Source organism: Hemicordylus capensis, chromosome 2 (genome assembly GCF_027244095.1).
Source record: "Hemicordylus capensis ecotype Gifberg chromosome 2, rHemCap1.1.pri, whole genome shotgun sequence".
NCBI classification, from domain to species: Eukaryota; Metazoa; Chordata; class Lepidosauria; order Squamata; family Cordylidae; genus Hemicordylus; species Hemicordylus capensis.
The window spans coordinates 409,275,147-409,297,908 of NC_069658.1; the positions used below are offsets into that span (position 1 = coordinate 409,275,147).

At 46.0% G+C, this 22,762-nt stretch overlaps 1 protein-coding gene across 3 annotated transcripts in view; it reads right to left on the bottom strand.

Annotated features, from left to right (window-relative positions):
- Positions 1 to 22,762, bottom strand: part of MAP2K6 (mitogen-activated protein kinase kinase 6) — a 147,166-nt gene that overhangs the window by 22,293 nt on the left and 102,111 nt on the right. For all 3 annotated transcript variants that reach the window (XM_053297359.1, XM_053297358.1, XM_053297360.1), the window contains exons 10-11: positions 19,302 to 19,441; positions 13,457 to 13,502 (exon numbers count right to left, since the gene is read on the bottom strand). In XM_053297359.1, coding sequence (XP_053153334.1) covers positions 13,457 to 13,502; positions 19,302 to 19,441 — 186 coding nt within the window. The remainder of the gene's footprint in view (positions 1 to 13,456; positions 13,503 to 19,301; positions 19,442 to 22,762) is intronic.

Genomic DNA, 22,762 nt, shown 5'->3' on the forward strand with positions numbered 1-22,762 from the left:
GCAGCGCCAGAATTGGCCCCAATCCCAGTGCTGCACATGAGCAGCCTAACCCAGGGGCTGGGCTGCCCTAGCCTGGGTTAGGCTGTTCATGTGAAGAGACTTTATATCACATTCTCTCCCCCCCCCCCCGCCGCCCCATGTGCCTTTTCCAATTGGGGGCTTGGCGGCAAGCAAAAGCAATAGATTATGGTCTCCTGTAATAGGGGTCACCTAAACAATTTTCACAGATAAGAGAAGCAAACACTAGAAAGAATGACAGGCACCAAAAGCTACTACAGCCAGTTCATGGGAAGCTCAAAATGCGGGGCTAAAAATAACAGGCTCAAAGTTACCACAGCTAATTCAAGGACACAACTGCTTGTATCTGTTACAATTGTGACACTACCAGTTCTGAGGTGTCCAGTGCAATGTCTGGTCCAATTTTGTTGGATGAACTTCAGTTGCTGCAGTCCATGATAATGCAGAGGCCTGGAGGACATTTTTTTTTCATTTACCAATTGGGGTGTCCCCCCAGCAAAAGCAGCATGGGTGCAAGTTTGTTGGCCAATTCTCACCACTGCAAAAGTCAGTGCCCATGCTTGCTTGCTTGCTTGCTTATTATTGTTGTTGTTGTTGTTGTTGTTGACGACGACAGTCAGACAGGTGTTATTGACTGGTTTGTTTTATCCAGACATTGAGTTCTTCCCAAGGACCTGGGATGGCTGAATTTTATTGTCAATGTTGTTGCTGCTGTTATAGATATCGTCGCAGAATATAGGCTGTTCCCAGTAAAGTTGCTTTTTGTAATTGGCTGATGGTGATTTCTGTGGCCCCTATGTTGTTGAGGTGCTCTTCAAGGTCTTTTGGAACTGCACCCAGGGCGCATTAATTTATTATTATTATTATTACATTTATATCCCGCTCTTCCTCCAAGGAGCCCAGAACGGTGTACTACATACTTGAGTCTCTTTCACAACAACCCTGTGAAGTAGGTTAGGCTGAGAAAGAAGTGACTGGCCCAGAGTCACCCAGCTAGTTTCATGACTGAATGGGGATTTGAACTCGGGTCTCTCCAGTCCTAGTCCAGCACGCTAACCACTACACCACGCTGGCTCTCAGACTGTCATGTCAGCTGACAGTCTGGTTTTAATCTCCACTAACTAGCTTTTACATTTCAGGTTGGTTTTCCATTATTGTTTTATTGTACATATTGCATTTATTTGATTTTATGCTGCCCTGGAAGTTTCTGCTGAAGAGTAGCTTAGAAAACTTTTAAATTAAATGGTGGTTCAGGAAGGACTTCAAGCTAACTCTCCCTGTCCTTGCCCAACACTCATCACTTAACCATACTATACCTAAGTCAAAAGGTCTTCTTTTGTGAAGAAATCTTAACAAAAACTCAGAGGATTCATCAGATTTCTTATGAGCTTGGAGAGGAGGACTGACAGGGGAGTGGGATTTAGGGATCCTCAATGTTGGGCCCCCAGATGTTCTTGGACTTCAATGCCCATACTGGGCCTGGGGATTATGGGAGTTGAAGTCCAAGAACATCTGGGTCCAAACGTTGAGGATCCCTAGATTAAAGAAAAATAATAATAATAAGATGGTTCGCTGTCCCCAAAGGGCTCAGAAACAGAAACAGCCACTAGGATAACACTGTGCTGAGTTGAATAGGGCCAGTTGCTCTCCCTCTACTAACTATAAGAGAATCACCAATATGAAAGGTGCCTCTTTGCCTAGTTAGCAGGGAAAGAAGGGGAAGGGAAACTCTCCCACAGGCAAAGATGAGGACTGGGAGAAAGCCGATGACCTTTCTTTCTGACCATGCATAGCAGTTTTCTATGGTGGAGAATGTATGTGGCAGGTGAACCCATTACTCTGAATCTAGAGTGATTTAGAGTGGATTCACATGTAACTTGTATATATGCACTATGCATGGCTGGACAGACACACACATACTGCATGGAACATTTTGTATGCATCAGTGTATAGAGGAAGACCTCGTTAAACGTGGATTGATTATCCATGGTTTCACGTATCTGTGGCCAGGGTAATTTGCACCTGACCTTGGTATACACAGGGTGGAGAAGGGCTAACCTCGCATATGCGTGGGTCAAGGGTGGTCGGAATTGACCTTGAGGTCATTTCCAGCCACCATTTTGAGTGCAGGAGCCACTTTATGGCTCAATTTCATTTTAAAATGGCATTTTCCAGTTATTTTTCACAGAACAATTGAGACTTTGGGCCTTGGCATCGCTGGACTGCTGAAGGTCTGCAGAGCATGCCAGGGCCCTTCATTTCCCTTTATTTTGCCATTTGGGGGGCTTCTTTGGCATTTTCAGTGGTTTTTTTCAGGCATCGGAAACTTAACCCCCACAATGCCACAGACTCAGTATTTGTGGTTTTGGTATCCGTAGTACGAGCCGGGAATGGAACCCCCGCAAATACCTAAATCCTTCTGTATTAGATATTATTCCTACTAAATAAAGGTATACTATTGCTTTAGTAGATACATATGTAGTGGATGTTCTGTTAGTTGCTCTAGGCCACAGCAAACACACCCAAATACCAGCTTGAAAGGGAGAGTCCGCTTGTGGCTTTGATTGAACTCACAATGCTCCACTATTGCACCTCAGCCTGGCCTCTGTGGCCTTGCTAACTGGCAACTGCACCAGCAAAATCTATCTACCAAACCCACCACATTTAATTTAGTGTATCTCCATATCATCCAGTCCCAACATCATATTACCCCTGAATGCAGCAAGTTTTGGTGCCCCATGGAACAGGAGAGTAATTACAGTTCTAGGTTGAAGTGGGGGTGGAATTGAAAAAAGAAGGAGAAGAAAAACACCCACAAAACAACCAGTTTTCCAATGTTCTATCTTCAAGGAACCCTTCCATATCAACTTAGTCTGCTGAGAAACTTCTGCCCAACTGCATGGAGACCTTTCTGCAAAACTCTCAGGCCTATCACTCCACCCAACCAGCATCCTTTTGGCCAATTCTGAGAAGTGTGTCTGCCATTAATGATATTCTCATTGGGGAACCCCTGATAAGCTTCCATGAAACCCCAGGTTTCCCACAGAACGCATTCTGAATACCGTGGCAATAGTAGAAGCAGAGTTTAAATAAGAAAGTTAGCCCCTTTGCATTCGCTCTCTCACTACCCTAGTCATCCTCTCATTTTCCATTTGAAACCTCAGCTACACAGGAAAGTAAGGAAGCAGTCTCAGCCTTAAAAGGCAAGCCCATTCCAGTACCGCAGTGTCTACTGCCATGGGAAAGTGAAAGGGGGAGAAGGCAGGAGAGAAATCCAAACCACAGGACCTTACAACATTAATGTCAGCCATAAAATACCACAACACTGAGATACATTTGAAAGATGATCCAACATCCTAATTCAATAGAAATGCACAGGGCTGCCAACCAGAGATTGGCTCGAGCACATGCCTTTCCTTATATCTATCCAGGTGAACCCTGCATGTACTAACAGGCTGCCTGGTAAAACAATACTATATGATGATGGGTTGGGGAAGATGGCAAGGACCATGCGGGCGGGGGAGAGAGAGAGAGAGAGAGAGAGTGTGTGTGTGTGTGACAGAGAGAGAGAGAGAGAGAGAGAGAGAGAGAGAGTGACAGAGAGAGAGTGTGTGTGTGTGACAGAGAGAGAGAGAGAGAGACAGACAGACAGAATATTTTCCACAAAGCCAATAAAACCGGGCCTTGCTCTGCCTGCACAGCTACTCATGAAAGTAGAACTATATGTAGTCCATTATAATTAGGGGTGTGCATGGAACCGTCTGGCCTAGTTCGGTTCGAGGCCACACTGGCATCAAACGGAACTGGGCCAGTTCGGTCCGACCCCCAGTGAACCCCCCCCCGGTCGGTCTGGTCCTGCAGGTCCGCAAACTTTTCTTTTTAAATTTAAATTAAAAGTAACTACCTATAGCCCCTTTGGGGGGCTTGCTGTACCCGTGGGGAGGGGGGATCCGTGAGGGTTCCCTCTCCCCCCACCGGCCTCCCTCATCACTGACGCGGCAGGGTAAACGTAGTCTTTTTGGCCCTTTTGGGCCTCCATAAAGGCGAGCAGCGGCCATTTTGGCCACCGCCACGCATGCGCAAATGCCACTCACCTTTAGGGAGGCCTGAAAGGGCCAAAAAGACTACGTTTACCCTGCCGCATCAGTGATGAGGGAGGCCGGCAGGGGGAGAGGGAACCCTAACGGACCCACCCCACCCCTACAGCAAGCCCTTTGAAGAGGCAACAGGTAGTTACTTTAATTTTTTTATTTTTTTTTAGTTTTGTAAATTTGCGGACCTGCCGGACCGGACCGGCGGTTCGGTTCCGGGCTGGACAGAACCAGCAGGGAGGGGTTCAGTTCGATCAGGAACCCATGAACCCCCGGACCGAACCGTTGGACCGCGGACCGGTTCTGCACATCCCTAATTATAATTACATTATGCACCTCTTTGAAGAAATGTCATGCAAACTACTTAGTATTTTACCATTTGTTTAGTTCCTAAAAATTTTTAGATCTACAGGTTACTCACCTGTAACATTGGTTCTTCTAGTGGTCATCTGTACTTCTACACAAATGGGCTATGCGCCCGCGCAGAGACCTCGTCTGAATCTAACAAGCTCAATTCTCCTGCTTTGGGTGGGAACCCCGCCCCCAGCCGCTATATGCAGCTGCGCCACTCCTCATCTCCTCAGATACAGAGTCCAGCTTCAGTGAACCCTGCAGGGAGGACAGGAGGGCATGTAGAAGTACAGGTGACCACTAGAAGAACCAACTTTACAGGTGAGTAACCTGTAGTTCTTCGACATGGTCTCTGTCTTCTACACAAATGGGCGCATAACAAGCGGAGGAGGGGAAAACAGAGACAATATATAATCAACCGGAAAATCTTTTTATTTCAGAAACAAACATACCAATTGAAAATAGATTTCAGGACACTCCTGCCAAACACAGCATCATTCCATGCCCTGGTATCAACTGCATAACGACGGATAAATGAATGAGGCGAAGCCCAAGTAGCTGCCTGACATATAGCGTCCAATGAGACCACCCGATCAAAGGCCACAGAGGCCACCACTGACTGAACAGAGTGCGCCTTAATAGTTGCAGGCAACTGCTTATGAGCCAATTAATAACAAAGTTCAATCGTGGAAGCAATCCACCTAGACATGGATTGGGCTGAGACTTGGAGACCTTTAAGGGGCCCGTCATACAAAACGAATAAGGAAGGAGATTTCCTCCACTCAGCAGACCTTAGAACGTAAAAGGACAAAGCCCTTTAAACATCTAAATGGTGCAACTGCCTTTCTGCATCCGATGAAGGATTTGGAAAAAACACAGGTAAAGTCTGGTCAAAGGGAGAATGTGCCACAATGGCAGCCAAAATACCTTAAGGGACGAAAGCTTTAAAACCAGATTCCTTAAGGGACAATAGATATTTACAAATATCCTGGAACAATGGGTTAAGGGCATCAAACCCATGCAAGGGAGCAAAGGAAGTGAAACGGGTCCACTTGTGATCATACGACTTCCGTTTGGACTGCTTTCTAGCAGCAACCAAGACTTCCTTAAGCCTCAACGGGAAGTCGGCAGCACCTGCCATGCAGTCAGATGGAAAAATCGAACCTCCGGGTGGAGTACCTGTCCCTGTTCCTGAGAAGCAGGTCCAGCTGGACAAATAGACGTTGACAGTCCCTCTCCAAGTGCATCAGGGTTGGAAACCAAGGCCTCCTGGGACACCACGGGGCTATCAGGATTGCCCTGACCCTCCGAATGAGGGGAAATGGGGGAAACACATAGAGAAGAGGGCCCATCCAAGTCAGGACGAAGGCATTGCCCAGAGAACCCTCACCCTCCCCTCCCCTGGAGCAGTAGAGGGCACACTGTGTGTTGTCCTGGGAAGCAAATAGGTCCAGAGTTGGGACCCCCCAATTTACAAACATGTCCCTCAGAACACCTTGATGCAATGCCCACTTGTGGGAGACCACTGTCAATCTGCTCAGAGTGTCCACCTGGATATTCAGTGCACCTTGAATATGGACTGCCTGAGGTGACACTGCATGTGCCACGCACCAATGCCATACTGGTCCAGCACCAGTAGGCTCCTTGAGGATGTGCTGCCCTGCCGATTGACATAGGCTTTCGCCATCATATTGTCTGTTTGTATTAACACTGAATGACCCCCAATTAGAGGCAGGAACCTTTGAGAGTGTTGAAAATGGGTAACAGCTCCAGATAATTGATGTGTCACGTCCTCTCCTCGGGGGGACCAGTGTCCACTCAGATGAAGCCCATCCAGGTGTGCTCCCCAACCAAGCTCCGATGCATCTGCCATGTCCACCCAGCGGGCTCAAGGGGCTTGAAAGGGAGTACCAAAACTCCATCTGCCACTCCACCACCCATACCCAAGGAGAAAGTGTGCACTCTAGATGGCCTGAATCCCGAAGGGGATCAAACTTGTCCAAAAACCATCTCTGAATGACACACATCCGAAGACACACTTGAGGTACTTTCCAATGAACTGAATTCGATAGGTGGGTTCCAGCTGAGAATTTTTGAAGCTCATCTGGAAACCCAGCTCCTGCAGAGTATCTACTACGATCTTGAGAGTGTCCAGCACCGCACACTTGGTGCTTGCCACGATGAGCCAATCGTAGAGAAACGGCAGGACCTGCAAGCCCTGCTCCTGCAGGAACGCCACCACCGAGGCCAGACATTTCGTAAAGACCCTCGGCACAGTCATGAGGCCGAACAGCAAGGCCTTGAATCGATAGAGGATCCCCCGATCTGAAACCGCAGGAAGCATCGATGCTGAGGGTGTATCGAAATATGATAGTACGCATCTTTTAAGTCCAGGGAGACCATCCCCATGTTTTTGTCCAGAACGGTCATAATGGGCGGTACTGACAGCATTTGGAAACTTTTGTAGACCAAATGTTTGTTTAGAGCCCTGAGGCCTAGTATAGGGCGCTGACCACCGTCTGGTTTTGGCACCAGAAAGTACCAGGAATAGAATCTAGGGCTGTCGAAATTGGCTACTTTCTCAATTGCATCATTTTCCAGGAGAGCAAGGGTGCAACGAGTCACCACAATCCTGGACACGGGTCGTGGTCCGCAAAACTCCAGGGCATAGCCCAGGCATATAACCGTGAGGACCCACTGGTCTGTAGTCACTTTGCCCCAGCTCACTGAGAACGGAGTTAGGCGAGTCCTGAGGCGCCCTGAGTCATTGTTTCTTCTGGGGAATATTTGGGTGCTGTTTTTGAAAGGCTGGCTTACTGGGCTGGCCACCCGACTTTTATATTGGCTGGAACCTGTTGCCATGAAAGGACCATTGTGAAGGTGATTGTTGCTGGGACGGGGCCAACTACGGTTGATAAGGCAACCACTTAGCAGTCCTCTGTGTCTTGTTAGTTAGGGAAGCATAGGACATGGAGCACGCTGTGCTCCTCAACTTCCGCACTTTCCGGAGCGTATCATTGTTCTGCTCAGAGAAAAGGCTAGGGTTTCTCAACGTATGGGTCCCCAGATGTTACTGGACTTCAACTCCCATAATCCCCAGCCCCAGTGGCCTTTGGTTGGGAATTATGGGAGTTGAAGTTCAATTACATCTGGGGACCCACACGTTGAGAATCCCTGGGTTAGAGCCTTCGAAGGGCAGGTCCTCGACCCTAGCCTGGGCCTCATAGTGCAGCCCCGATGACCGCAAACAAGCGTGTCATCTGAGCGCCGCTGATGTTGCCATCACTTTAGCCGCGCATTCCACTGAATGTCGGGCCGAATAAAGTTCTTGTTTGGCTACTTGGATAGCCTCGCAGGCAAAAGATTTGGCTGGATCCCTCTTGTCCTGTGGGAGGAAATCCAGAAAGGGACTCACCTTCTTCCACAAAAAATGATTATATCAGGCATTATAAGCCTGATAATTGGCCATCCGCAAATTTTCTGCCCTCTTTGTCACTGAGTGCCAACTGGCTGTGGCCTCTTGTCCTTTGCAGGGATGCCTCCACGCCAATTGAATTTGGAGTGAGGTGGTTCTTCAGAAAGGATGTATCATTGTCCAACTGCACCCTATAGAAATTTTCAAGACGCCTGTTAGGCTGGGAGGTCCCATCGGAGGTCCTCCAATGGGAAGACCGGCTTCGAGTCCAACTGGATGTTGAGCGGGGACAATCCCAGAGAAAGCACTTCAGAGTCCTGTGAGCTATCATCGCTCTCATATTCTGGTTCCAGTGGAGCACCCAAAGGGGAGTCCGGCTTGCTACCTTGATTGTCCAGTACCAAAGCAGAGAGTCCTGTTGGCGGTATCTGGGAAGGCAAGGTGGCCTGAGGTATCACCGGAACTGAAGGGGGTGGTTCGCGACGATCTGCACGGTCCCTCAGAGAGTGTTGCAGTGAGGGGGAATGCAACTTCCCTTCCAAATGTGAGGGGGATTCTCGCCAACCCCTCATGGCCAAAGGTTTCCCATATGCAGGATCCTCAGAGTAGCGGGACCCATAGCGGGAGATGGCATAATTGAAATAGTCAGACCAGTAGTCTACTTGGTATCCATCATATGATTCGGAGTCCCGGCGACATTCACCGTACAACGGTTCAACTGCACTCAAGGGGAAGTGATACTCCAGTGTCCGGTATCGATCCTGATAAGACTGGTCGCACCGGTCCCAAGTTCGGTCCTGTCTGTAAGTTGAGGAGCGTTCTTCCGGTTCCCAACGGGTACCACAGTCCCTAAGGGGAACGCACTCTTGAGGGGGTGACCGTCTCCTAGGTAACCATGAGGCATCTTCTGCAGGCCTGGTTGACGAAAATGCCTTCTCCGATGAAGCATATCTTGGTTCCTCTATTGCCACCGAAAGTTCTCTACTCGACCGAGTTCTATCATGGGCCACGTCGAATGATTCTATCACCACAGGCGAGCTAGGCCGCGTCAACATGCACAATTTTTGCATGGTACGATCCGAGGCCACTTAAGTCTTCTTGACCACAGGGGCCTCGATGCAGGAACCTCCTCCACCTTCTTCTTCTTGGGTATAGGAGGGAGGTGACGACCCACCAGCAAGTCTCAATGTAATTTCAGTTTCTTCTTTTTCAACTTCAGTACTGATCCCGAGGGATCCGGGGATGACTTAGGTACTGTAGACGCCTGGCGCTGAGGAAGATCCTCTGAGTGCACAGGCTAACTGGAAATTGCTGACGGTTGAGCAGCAGAGGACATCAAAACTGGAATCGAGGCTGCGTTTTCAGTCTCCACACGCTCCGACTGCATTGATGAAGCCATCTTCACTGACCACTTCAGCGACAAGGCTTCCAAAGAATGGAGAGCCAGATCCCACAGGGCTGCACCCAGGCGAGAAGCCCTATTTTTGCGAGCCTGCTTCGTAAACTTCTGGCAATAAAGACAGGTCTCGACAATGTGGGATTCCCCCAAGCACAAGAGACACTCTGTATGAGTATCGGAGGAAGGGATCTTAGATCTGCCACGGATCCATTTTTAAAAGTTTGTCGTACCCAGCATAAACGTCAAAGTTCGGCCACCACACTCCGTCCCGGCCAGGATCGGAGCTCCAAAGTAGGGGGAAACCTGCAAAAACAAAACACAAATAACAGAAAACGCTACTACACAGAGAATAAAGAAAAAGAAAGAAAGAAAGAAAGAAAATAAGAAGCAGGGAGAAAAACAAGGGGATAGCTGAATCCTACTTGTTGCCAAGCTGCAGACTCCACATTGTCCACTGAAGCACAGACGAAGGAAGACTGAGGGGATGAGGAGTGGCGCAGCTGCATATAGCAGATGGTGGTGGAGTTCCCACCCAAAGCAGGAGAATTAAGCTTGTTAGATTCCGACGAGGTCTCTGCGCAGGTGCATAGCCCATTGGTGTAGAAGACAGAGACCACATCGAAGAACCTGCCTTAAAGCCCAAAAGGCCTCAAAAAGCACCATATAAGATTTGAAAAATATACATTAAAAACAGAAAAAGATAAAGTCAACTAAAAACAGCAACAACAACAAAATCTTTAAAACAGCAGCGAAGATAAGCAGAGAGTTCCAATAAATTGTTAGGAAACTTACTAAAGAGGGGCTTCATAACTATAAGTGTGTAAGAGGAACAACTCAGAGGGTCGGTTCAAACAATACCGGCGGCAGCACACGTGAAGCATGACGGGGCACACTGAAGCACGCCCATCGGGACATCCTCCATTCATGTCCCAACACACTCCCAGCATGACCTTTGAATGCGTGAGCAGGCTGTTCATCCAAATGGATTCTAAACACATGCTATTAAATACTTGTTCAAAGACATGTGCTGTTGCTGGTATCATTTCAACTGTCCCAGAGTAATCCCATCATTCAAGGGCAGGGCATATGAAGAGAAGATATCACAGATGAAGCGGAGACAAAAGTAAGATATAATCACTGCTGGGGATATCTGCTGTCCCGACACCTCAGAGAGATATGTATTTGAGGCTTTTAAAATAGAGTGGCCATAGCTCTCAACAGTATTGCAAAGGGAGCTTATTGGGACTCCCAATATTCTCATTGGAAAATATAAATAACTAGCCAACCCCACACAGAGCATCTATGCACTCTTTGGGGCCGGCAGTTACCTCTGCCCCAGTCTCTGCTTTCAGGCCCAGCCATCTCTCCTCCCCACTGCCACTTCTGCCCTCCCCCACCCCCACTTTCTTTCTCCACTCCTGGGCCTCCACGGCCGGGCCCGTCACCTCTGGCCTCCACGGCTGGGCCGCTGTTGCGGCAACCAATCCTCCTGGGTGCGCCTCAGCCAATCAGGCTCCGGGACGCACATTCCAAGGCACACCCAGGAGAATTAATATAATAGATGGCAGAGAAATTTCCCTGAAACCCAGCTTGGATGCTACTTCTAATCTTCCCCATCCAGTGTTCAACCTCGCAGCAATGACTGGGTATATGAGTTGATGGCTAGGGCCAGTAAGAACAGCACAGCAGCTCAGCATTTATATACAATAAGTCCACAACTTACAAATGGGTTGTGTTCCAAATGTTGGTATGTAGGCTGGACTGTCATAACATGAAACCTATATAGTTACCAAGAGTGGTGACTTGTTTGTATGTGTGGTTGCCATTTGTAAGCTTGGCACTTCCTTCACGTACTATGCTATGGAGCTTTGTTTGTACATACAGAGATTTGTAATTCAGATGCTTCTAACTTAGGGAATTCCCTGTATTTAACCTACTTCACATATGTTATCTTGTAATGCTCACAACAGCCATGTAAAAGCAGGTTAGCTATATACACACACAAGAACAACAAAGCAGTGTGGTCTCAGGCCACTGATGGTCTTTTTGGGAGCAGAGGACAAGAGCTCCCTGGCCTGGGTGCATCCTTTCTTGCCTTCCTCTCAGCACACACAGCTCTTTCAGTACTCCTGGGAATGCGGGGAAAAGCTGCCCCAACAGTTCTCACAGGACTGTTAATATTCCCATATTGCAGAGGGGGTGCTAAGGCTGAAACAGGTCTTGGTCTTCCCCAAGACCATCCATCTAGAGAGTTCATGGCAGAGGTAAGATATGAACCAGAGAATTCTTACTTTGTCTCTCAGCCACAACGCTACACCAGCAATCAGCACCCCACACAAACTGAATGGGACACCTAGAATATGCCCCAGAATCCTTTGTAATATCTATGGTGTCACATTTGTGTCCAGGAGTTCTTTAATAGGTAAAAGGGAAGGTTTCCTTGAGGAAATAAATGCTGAAGTCATCTATTGAGGTGATTAAGTGAAATGGAGTATGTACCCTAAAAAGATACTGGGAGCAGATGACGTGGCATGTTCATCATGTCTGTTGGGCAAAATCTTCCTTGGTTTAGAAAGACAAAGCAATTGTTTGATTACCAGAGGTTTATTTTGCCTCTTTTTTTATTTTAAGTAAATTAAAATGGCAAAAGTTTCACAAAGTATATGGGGTGATGGAGGCACAAATGATCTCATGGAATAAATAGGTGTCTGAGACATTTATAAAGTGTGCCTAGAGAGTGAAATGCAGTTACATTCCAGACTACACTCAGTATGGTCATTCAGACATGCAGGGAGCATGGTGAGGAGAGGAGAGGAAGAAGAGGGAGGAGGAGAATTTCAGTTTCCCCATTAGCACAAAACGCTATTAATAAGAGTATGATTGCTTTGATTATTCACTGCAAGTGATCAACTAACCAGGCTGTGTTGTTCTTTGAACATCTATCTGGAAAACGTAGATGGAGTCCAACGTGCAGGCTTGAGTACTGGCGCCTCTTGAGGTGACACCAAGACACACAGGCCACACCTCCTCATGTCTACACAAGGACGTTAGGGAACAGGGCCATCCCATCTCCCTTAACGGCCTCCCTTCCCCATCTGCTGGCTTGCGGGCACTTTGTTAGTTGCCTCTTGCTGACTTCCCTTGCGGAGGGAAGAGCAAGAAAGGAAGCCATCCAGGCAGCTAGCAAAGCACGTGTCGGTTTATATTTATTTACTGTTAAATTTCTATACCTCCTTTCATTAAAACAATCTCAAGGCGGTTCACACAAAGGTTAAAACAAGACTACAAAAATTACAGAATTAAAACATCCACTAGAATGTAAAAATACAAATCTTATTAAAAGATTAAACAAGCAGCACAATATAACCATAAAAGATACAGAGTAGCAGCAGCACCTTGAATTGGACCTGGAAACAAATTGGCAGCCAGTGCAACTCTTTTAAAAGGGGTATAATGTGATCCCAGCAGGCAGCTCTAGATAAAATCCTAGTGGTCACACTAGCTGCAGTTTCCGAATATTCTTCAAGGGCAGCCCCACTAAGAGTGCGTTACAGTAATCCAGCTGTGACGTGACTAAGGCGTGGGTAATAAGGAATGGGTTATTTATTTATTTTAGGGATAGGGAAGAGTGGTGCATACGATGGATGTACAGGCATCAGAGGAGAGCCCTCCCACCTCCCTCATCACCCATCTTCCTCATCTGCAGGCTTGCAACTGCTTCACTAGCTGGCTAGATGGTTTTCTCTCTCACTCACATGCCTCCTCTGCAAGGAAGACACAGAGAGTGAGTGGGAAAGGAGGCTATCCAGGCCGCTAGCAAAGCAGTGGCAAGCCAGCATGTAATGGAGGCATGCTAGCTCCGCCCCTAATGTCAATACTGCAGTCAGGGGGCTAGGCCAGGAGCAGCAGGTAGGTGAGGTAACACCTGCAGGAGGTGGTGGAGCAGGATGCCCATGCTCATCACCCCAGGGTGCAGGTGTGGCCTGAGGCAGTCACTTCACCTTGCCTCATGAAAGAGCTGACCCTGGAATCAACTCACAAAACGTCAGAGTACCCCTGAGGTTTTCAGCCCTTCTAGACACAAAGCATGTCTCAGTCTGAGCACCCACAATGCAAAGTTTTTACAAGTGTGATCTCAAGTGTTCTCCCTGTGCTGCACCTGTATCCATGAGACAAACTCACCATTAGCTCAGGGTACGTTGGCCTTTCTTTGGAATTCTTCTTCAAGCTTCAAAGAGAAAGGAAAATTGTGTGTGTTATTCAGTAGGTGAGTTAGCCAAATAACCCAACCAAGGCATTTAAAAAGCAAAACATCTACATCCCTATACAGCAGGGTGGATAACTTCCTCATCTCCAAAGATCTCATCAAAAAACAGATTATGGAACCAGAATTATTGCTGTTCATACCATTTTTAGCTGTTACTAACTTGCATGTTCTAGTTGCTCGAAGCTGCCTGGGGGTCCATTTGATGAAAGGCAATATTAAAATAGAATAAAATTGCTGCGAAGGCAGAGAATTAAAAAACAAACCACCTATGCCAGCGGAAACCTACTACTACGGACATTTATATACTGCTCTTCAATCAAATTTCACAAAGTGGTTTACGCAGAAAAATAAATACATAAATAAGATCCACCCCCCATCCTCAAAGGGCTCACAATCTAAAAAGAAACATAAAGGTAGATACCAACAACAGCCACTAGAGGGTTGCTGTGCTGGGGTTGGAGAGGGCCAATTGCTCTTCCCCTGCTAAATTCAAGAGAATCACCACTTGAAAAGGTGTTTCTTTGCTTAGTTAGCAGGGTTAACTGAGCAACATGAAGGACAGGCATCAGCAGTGGGATCAAGGTCATTTCTCCTTGACACTTTGGGGTTTCCTTGTCATGGCACCTTAGGGATAATTTCCAGGCTTTGATTGATAAGAAGCAAGATTTCATGACCTTGATGAAATAGTGCAAGCTGTTGATATAAGAGTTAATGTCATCTCCTACTTTTAAGGTGTCTTGAGTTTGATGGGGTTTTTGTGGTTTAATTTTGCAGTGAATTTTTCTCTAATGTGTGTGTGTGTTAGCCACTTTGGAGATCTAACTGGGTAAAGAGGCACCTTTTACCATGGTGATTCTCTTTATTTAGCAGGGGGAGAGTAACTGGCCCTATCCACCCCCAGCACAGTACTTCCAGTGACTGTTGCTGATGTCTGTCTTACGTTTCTTTTTAGAATGTGAGCCCTTTGGGGACAGGGATCCATCTTATTTATTTGTTATTTCTCTGTGTAAACCGCCCTGAGCCATTTTTGGAAAGGCGGTCTAGAAATCAAATTATTATTAATAATAATAATAATAATAGTGGGGTATAAATGCAATGAATGAATTTTAGCTGTATGTAATTAACAACTTCTGCATATCAGTGTTGGTAAATAGGGCACATATTAGGCTACACACAGCTGATGGGACAGGATACAATTATTTAGTGATGCTTTCCTTCATAAAATCAGAGTTGGAAGGGATCCAGTACATGGAGTTTAACCCTCTCTATTAAGGCAGAAATGTCTAAAGTTATTCCTGATCCTGACAAATTCCTGTCTCAACTTTTATCTGAAAACCTATAAAGAAAAATATCCTACAATCTTTGTATCACGGCTGGCAAACTATGAAACTTTAGTTTGAAGAGGGATATTTTTCAGCACCCTCAAACAAAAATTCCCAGCATTTCTTGGAGGACAAAATAATTAAACTGGTATAAATATTATAAACTTTTGTAATGTAGATATACCCTATTACATTTTCCACGAGACAAGCAGATGTATCCAACATTTCTTTGCTGGCTTTAAACAACGTTGTACATTATATTACCTTCCCTTCACCTCTTGATCTGCTTAACTCCTCGCCAACACATAGAACTTGGCATTATTAATACTTTTAAGGATCATTGTCCTTTCCATAAATAGCTTTACTACAATGGGTGGCTGGGAAAGTTTGTCTGGGATGGTGAATGGGTAAAAGAGTATTTATTTCGGTCTCCCTCCAGCAAAAAATAGCTTTGAAGACAGGATGTAATAGCAACTTGCTTCCTGGAAGAGTATTTATGAGGAAGATGCTTGGAGTGACTTGAAACAGATCCTGACACATACACGTTTCAGCAGAGAAGGGAAGGAGGTGTGAAGTGTCGCACTGAGAGAAACAAAAGCGTGATCATCAGCTATAGTCAACACACCCTCTTCTGGGATTTGCCAAACCGGTGGGAAGTGAAGGATGCTTACTAAAGGCATATTTCCTGCCTATCTCTTGCTTCATCATCTCCGAGTTCAGGTTTACGGAAACTCTGATGCTGTGTAATAACAAAGACCAATGATTCACTCACACGTCGTCTTTGCTTACCAAAATTGAGGGGGGGGGAGGAGAAGAGATGAGAAGAGAGTGAGTGTCCAAAATTGATCTTTTAATCTGCATTAAAGTCAACTCAAGTTCACTATGAAGAAATCCCAAATTCTATGAATGCACATTTATTAGGTTTCCATAATCCCGTTAAGTGTATACCGCCCCGAGCTATTTTTGGAAGGGCAGTATAGAAATCTAATTAATTAATTAATTAATCATTATTAATAATAATATATTCTGAATCCATGTTATGTTTTTCTTAAGGGAGGGGGAGAGATACACATGTGAATGTGCACACACACCCCTACCTGTAAGGATTTGGGCGGAAAAACAGCAATAGAGAAGCAGAACAGTTGGGGCAAAATTGAAGGCTGGGCAGTTATATGTGTATGAGGGAAACATGGCTGAATGATGGCAGGATCAGTAGCTAGGATCCTGCCATCATAAGCCGAACACAATGCTTAATCAGTGGTTAATAGAATCTTTTAAAGTGTCTCTGTTGCTTACTAAAAAAAACCAAAAAAACACAACCAGATAGTGTGGGCCTATATGAGTGCTCTAATCTCTTAAGAAGTGGTCCAAAACTGCCACTTGATTCTCAGGTGGCAGCATTGTTAGGAGGGCCTTAGGGTTGGTGAGTTGGCTACAACTTTTCCTCTTTGACCAGGATTTAACCTCCAGCATCCATCCTATGGTAGCATCCCATTTAGGATACTGCAATGCCCTCTACGCAGAACTGCATCTGAAGAGGCAGTTCTGGCAGCTGAAGCTGGTCCAGAAAGCTCAGGCCCACTTCAGACAAGAGAATGAGGTGCAGAGAGACTACAAGCAGGAAGAAAGGTCAAGGTGTCGCTTCTCATCACTGACAACACGGGAACTTGTGCAACTACCTTCCATGTGACAATTGCATTGGGCTGGCCAGCAAACCCAAATGCTCATTCTCTCTTTTATATTAAATTAGCGCCCCCCGGCCCAACCCCAGGACTTCGACCATTGCACAAAACATCATCTTATTCAACCTGTTCAACAAGCAGAGGGCAGCAATGCCTCACACCAGAAGGCTCACAAATGATTCTAAGTGGAATTCAGAGGGATTGCCACCAGATACTGCTGAAAAAAGGAACAAAAGCAGAAACAGACTATTTTAATATTTCAGAAGGAGGTCCAATCCTTCAGGATCCAAAAGAGCCACATCACTACGTTCCAGGAAACTACTGGTTTTCCTCGCACCACACATTTTGTAAGACAACGCCATGCCAAATCTGACTCCTTTCTTCCACCTCACCCCTTATACTCCACTCCTCTGACAGTTAACAGGGCATTTTACCCAAGATAAAGTTATTAATTATTAATATTTGGATCCCACTCTTCAGGCAAACCTCTCAGGGGAACTTAATAAAAGCCAGGCATAAAAAAAATTAATAAAAGCCAAACAAACATGAAAAGCATAGAGCCAGTAAGACAGACAGATTAAAGCATACACATACAGAAAAGGAATCAAACACAGGTGCAAATTCACCACAAGGAAAGACAGCTGTTAAGAGCTGATAAGCTCCAAACATGTCTTGAGTGTATCTCTTTAACAAGGAAAGATTCTTACTGAAAAGTGTACTTTAAAAAAAAGAAAGAATAATGGGAGGGGAAACCCTCTATACCCTCTAAAATCATAAAAATAAGGTCTAGAATTCCGACACGCTGCATTACTTCCCACACAGTCTGCCTGAAGGTAAGCACATCATTTCCTGAAAGCCACAGGAAACAGTCCTCGAAGAACGTTCACTCAGACACACGTGTCGTAGCACAGGAAAAAAGCAGTGGAAGCAGAGGTGGCTGACGTAAAGGCCAGCTTTACATACGTGCCTTATCCAAGTCCCTCGAGGGCTTCTGCCAGCTTTCAAAATAATGAAAATACTTCCACAACAAGACTTGTGGCCTTACTTCAGTAGCCACTGGTGACTGTGTGATGTATAACTAAATTCTCTGGATAAGTAATTAATAGATTGTAACAATTCTTTTACTCAACCTGGTTTCTTGACACGTTTTGCTGACCTGCAATTAAACAACTCAAGATCACATGGGGGAGGGGGGACGTCCATCATGCAGCAGAGTGTCCATGATTCCAATCCTGTAATCAAGCCAACCACAAATTCTGGTCTCTGAAGACCAAGCAGGAGATTTTGCTAGCCACTTCCCTCCTAACCCTAAATATCCTGTTAATATATTATTTATTTATTTAATTTATTTATTTGCACTGTAAAATTCCCACTGTATTGTCAGGAAGTCACCACTAGGGGATGCCACCACTCCAAATGCACAAGGCTACTTTTATTTTTGTCCTCTGGACATTTGGAGATGCTTCAAACACACCTCTGCTATTACTCTTAGCATTCTCTCATAAAATTGAAGTTGCACCTGCCTTTACTCTAGGCCAGAGAGAGCCTCTCCAGGGCAGGACAACCACTCTTCTCCACTTGCAGTTAAGCCAAAGGAAAAGACCAGATGGTTCATCAGGCACTGGACACTTTTAATAACAGCCCAGGAGACAAGCCATTCAGGTACAACTGAGTTTTATGAGAGCACAACTTATTTGCAGCTCTCTGCAGGGACGGACTATATTAAAATCAAACAGCCCCGCAAAAACACAGATACACTTAACACAAAGACTAGCACAATGCTAAAGAGCAGCATGTTGCCAGAAGAGAATGGAGAGACACTGGCAACTGTTGACATCTTTCTTGAGAAAGCAAGCCTCAGTCTGAGAAATACCAACAAGAACGCACGTACATGAGTAAAGGTTTCAGCCAAGTGGGTGATCAGTACATGCCTGTTCCAGTAAACAAGAAAAGTTGTACCCGGAAATGCTGAGCTAAGCACAGCAGAGAAAGGAAGGTGTCTCCCAGGAGTGCTTAAGATTCTAAAGTGTGAGTTGCCTAGGGCTCAAGATAGATTTGTAGATGCCTGGTCATGGTTACTCCTGAGGTTTTTTAATTCATTCATTCATGGAAATGTGACCAATGTGCAAGTTGCTTTACAAAGTACAAGGCAACAGGTCCCTGACCTGAGGAGCTTGCAATCTAAATCTGACACAGAGAAGGCAAGAGAGAGTGGAGACAGAGATAGAGGAGAGGAGAGGGTGAACATGGAAAGAATATGCATTCAGTTTAGTCACAGACTCGGTTTGTGCCCCAAGGCATTCCTCTTGATTTTTCACAGGTTCCAAGAACAAGCCCTATCACTTCTAAGGCACAGAGTTCTGGTAAAACAATTGACCAGCTTAAATTAAGCCCTAGGCGCCATGCCTTATGCTCCTAGCCTACTACGGAGTTGCAGTTGCCCTGTTCCTGTATGCGTGTGGGGAAGTGGAAAGCAGTCACTCACAGGAACCAGTTTTTCCTTGTCAAAGTGGCAATTATTATTACTTAGAAGTAATCCACTTAGGATGTCAATCTAGCAACCCTATTGATGCAGACCCCACTCCAGGCCCAGTGCACGTTGGGAAAGGAAACCTTCTCCTAGACTGCACACACTGCTCTCTGGTCTCTGTCGGTACGTTAGAGAAGCAACAACGTACTATATGAAGATGGGAACCGGCTCAGAAGCGATGGTGGGAACTGCTGGGTCCTCATGGACTGAAGGAGGAGGTGCTTACCACTGTGAGGTAAAATCAACAAACTCTGCTGAGAACTTGTCCGCTGGGAGTTGTGGCGACGGCTCTTCCACCACCTGTTTGAGCTGCTGGAATGGCGTCCCCCAAGAATCATATGGAAACCTCAAGATTGCCAGCTCAATCTGAGTAGGGAGAGAAGACAATGGACGTCAAAACTTTGGCGATTTTATTTTTTAAAAGGTGCCTCAAGAACTTTAGAAGAAAAACCACACACACACACACCCCGCAGGCTTGCAGCAGGTTCTTCTTAGTTTAAGCGTATGCTGCCACCTGCAGGGAAGTCTCCAAAATGACACAAGGATTTCCGTTTATAATTTTCAAGCCGAGCAGCGTTCCCTTCCCTCTGTTCCCCACCCCCTTTCCATTCTTCCTTGGAAACACTGGGCTCATTTGGTGCCTCTGAGGCACAGCCTGTGCAAGTCCCTGGAGACAGCATGTCTCTGGGAATATTTAAAAGCATCCGCATGTGAGGCCAGTTCTGCTGGTTTGTGCCACGTACCCACTGCCTCCCTGGGGAATCCAGAATGGCAGGGGAGGGACTAAACAATGTTCTCTCCCCACTCCACCCACGAGGGCTGTTGCAACAAGAGGGACTAATAGTTCTCCAGAGAATTATTTTGTCCTGCCAGTGCCAACAGAAAACTTAGGGTTGTTCTGACTGCAGATTCCCTCCCGCAGGCATGGCGCCAGTCGAGCAAAGTGCTGAGATAAATGATTGCTGAAGGGCACTGGGTTTCTTCCAGTTCTCAGACAAAACACACGCACGTGCATTGCTACCTATTTCCTAAACACCTATCAGGAGTATTATAAGATAGGGACCTTCAAGATTTCTGCAGGACAGTGGTGGCGGAAGAGAGCTGCACCCCCTGAAATTCTCCTATTTATGGGGTAGAGGAATCCTATCCCCAATTTAACTGATCAGCCCTAGCACAGCCCAACCCAGCAGCTCTACCACTTTCGGAAACAGGCTACCACTGTTACAGCCAATAAAACTTCTCTACCCATTCTGCACCTTTTCCCTTGGATCAGTTGATAACTCGCCCTAACACCGTTTATCCTGTCGCTGGATAATGGTCCCTAGAACATTGTTAAGAGAAACAAAATAAACTGGGGCTGCAACAAAAAATTTAAGCTCCTTGCAAAGAAAAAGAGAAAAAAGGATCTCTACAAATACAGTAGAAGATGCGACTTCAGCCCTGTAAGAGGGCAACTGCGAAATAAAAATTAAGGAGTGGGAGCAAAATACAACAAGAAAATTAAATCGACTGTTCAACCTTAGCACAGGGTAGCAGAAAGCACCGCCGTATTTTTGGCTGCACTTTCCCATACACTGGGAAAGGATGACAACATACTGCTCTTCTCATTGTATCCTATATGCCAGTGGCTTTCGAACTGCACTGTCCCGGGGTTCCTTGGAAGCTTATCAGGCAGTCCTCAGTGAGGTTCAATAATGGTAGCAAACTTCCCTGAAAGACCATATGCTCACCATTACATTAGTAACCTCTCTTTGTCACACACAGCCACAGGAGGACAAACTCTCAGTTCACATAAGGCAATGACAATGTTCAACAGGCTGGGACAGCTTCCCACACAATCTGAGTGCATACCCTAGACCAGGGGTTCTCAACATTGGGTCCCCATATGTTTTTGGACTTCAACTCCCATAATCTCCAGTCCCAGTGGCCTTTGGTTGAGGATTATTTATTTATTTAATTATTTGATTTCTATAACGCCCTTCAAAAAATGGCTCAGGGCAGTTTACACAGAAAAACAACAAATAAATAAGATGGATCCCTATCCCCAAAGGGCTCACAATCTAAAAAGAAACATAAGATTATGTAATTGTCCCTTTAATTATGGGAATTAAAGTCCAATAACATCTGGGGACCCAGCGTTGAGAATCTCTGCCCTAGACCATTCCCGCTATTCCCAAAATTCTCTGGAACACACAGTGGCTCCTTGGCAGGCAGCTGATATAGAAAATGTTTTGTGATGCAATAAAGGCAACTCTTAAGTGATCAGTTCCTTTCTCTCTGCCTCCCCCCACCCCACCACACAGCCACACCCCTCCCTCCCTGAGCATCTTCATCTCACAGTGCTACTTGTGGCACCTTTGGATCTAAATGAGATGTAAGAAAAGTGGTAACCATCTCACATGTGCAGACAGCACATTAAGGGACAAAACAAGAACACAAGACATTTTATTATTATTATTTATTTCTTAAAACATTTTTATACCGCCCAAAATATACGTCTCTGGGTGGTTTACAACAGAATAAAAACAAAGTAAAACATTCATTAAGACAAAAATGGGGGGTGGGGGGACGGACACACACATCACAACAATTTAATTTTTTTAAAATAATATTTTAAAACAGCATTAAAACCATTAATACAACATTAATTAAAAGCCTGGGTGAAGAGATGTGTTTTTAAAGACTTTTTAAAAGCTGTCAGAGATGGGGCGGCTCTTATTTCACTAGGGAGTGCATTCCAGAGCCTCATGGCAGCAGTGGAGAAGGCCCGTCCCTGAGTGGCCACCGGACGAGCCGGTGGCAGCTGCAGACGGACCTCTTTAGCAGATCTCAGTTGGCGGTGGGGTTCATGACGAAGGCATTCCCTTAAATACCCAGGGCCCAAACTGTTTAGGGCTTTATAGGTTATAACCAGCACCTTGTATTTTGCCCGGAAACATATCGGCAGCCAATGTAGGTCCTTCAATACAGGAGTTATATGATCTCTCCGAGATGACCCAGAGACCAGCCTGGCTGCCGCATTCTGGACCAGCTGTAGCTTCCGGACTACGTACAAGGGCAGTCCCACATAGAGAGCATTACAGTAATCCAGTCTGGAGGTTTACCAGCAGATGTACCACTGTTTTGAGGTCATTCACCTCAAGAAATGAACGCAGCTGGCGTATCAGCCAAAGTTGACAGAAGGCACTTCTGGCCGCCGCCTCAACCTGGGACACCAGGGAGAGGCTCGGATCCAGAAGCACCCCCAGACTGCGTACCTGTTCCTTCTGGGGAAGTGTGACCCCATCCAGAGGCAGATCAAAATCATCTCTTGAGTTCTGACCCCGCACAATGAGTACCTCCGTCTTAGCCGGATTCAGTCTCAGATTGCTATCCCTCATCCAGCCTATCACTGACTCCAGGCAGGCATTCAGGGAGGTCATGCCCTCTCCCGATGATGCTGACATGGAGAAATAGATTTGGGTGTCATCAGCATACCGATAGCACCCTGCACCAAATCTCCTGATGATCTCTCCCAGCGGTTTCATGTAGATACTAAACAACATTGGAGACAATATGGAGCCCTGGGGAACACCATACAAACATCCAGATTTTGAAGAACAGCAGTCTCCAAGGGGTGTCCATCTGGAACCTGCCCGAGAGGTAGGAGCAGAACCACTGCAAAGCAGTGCCTCCAACTCCCAACCC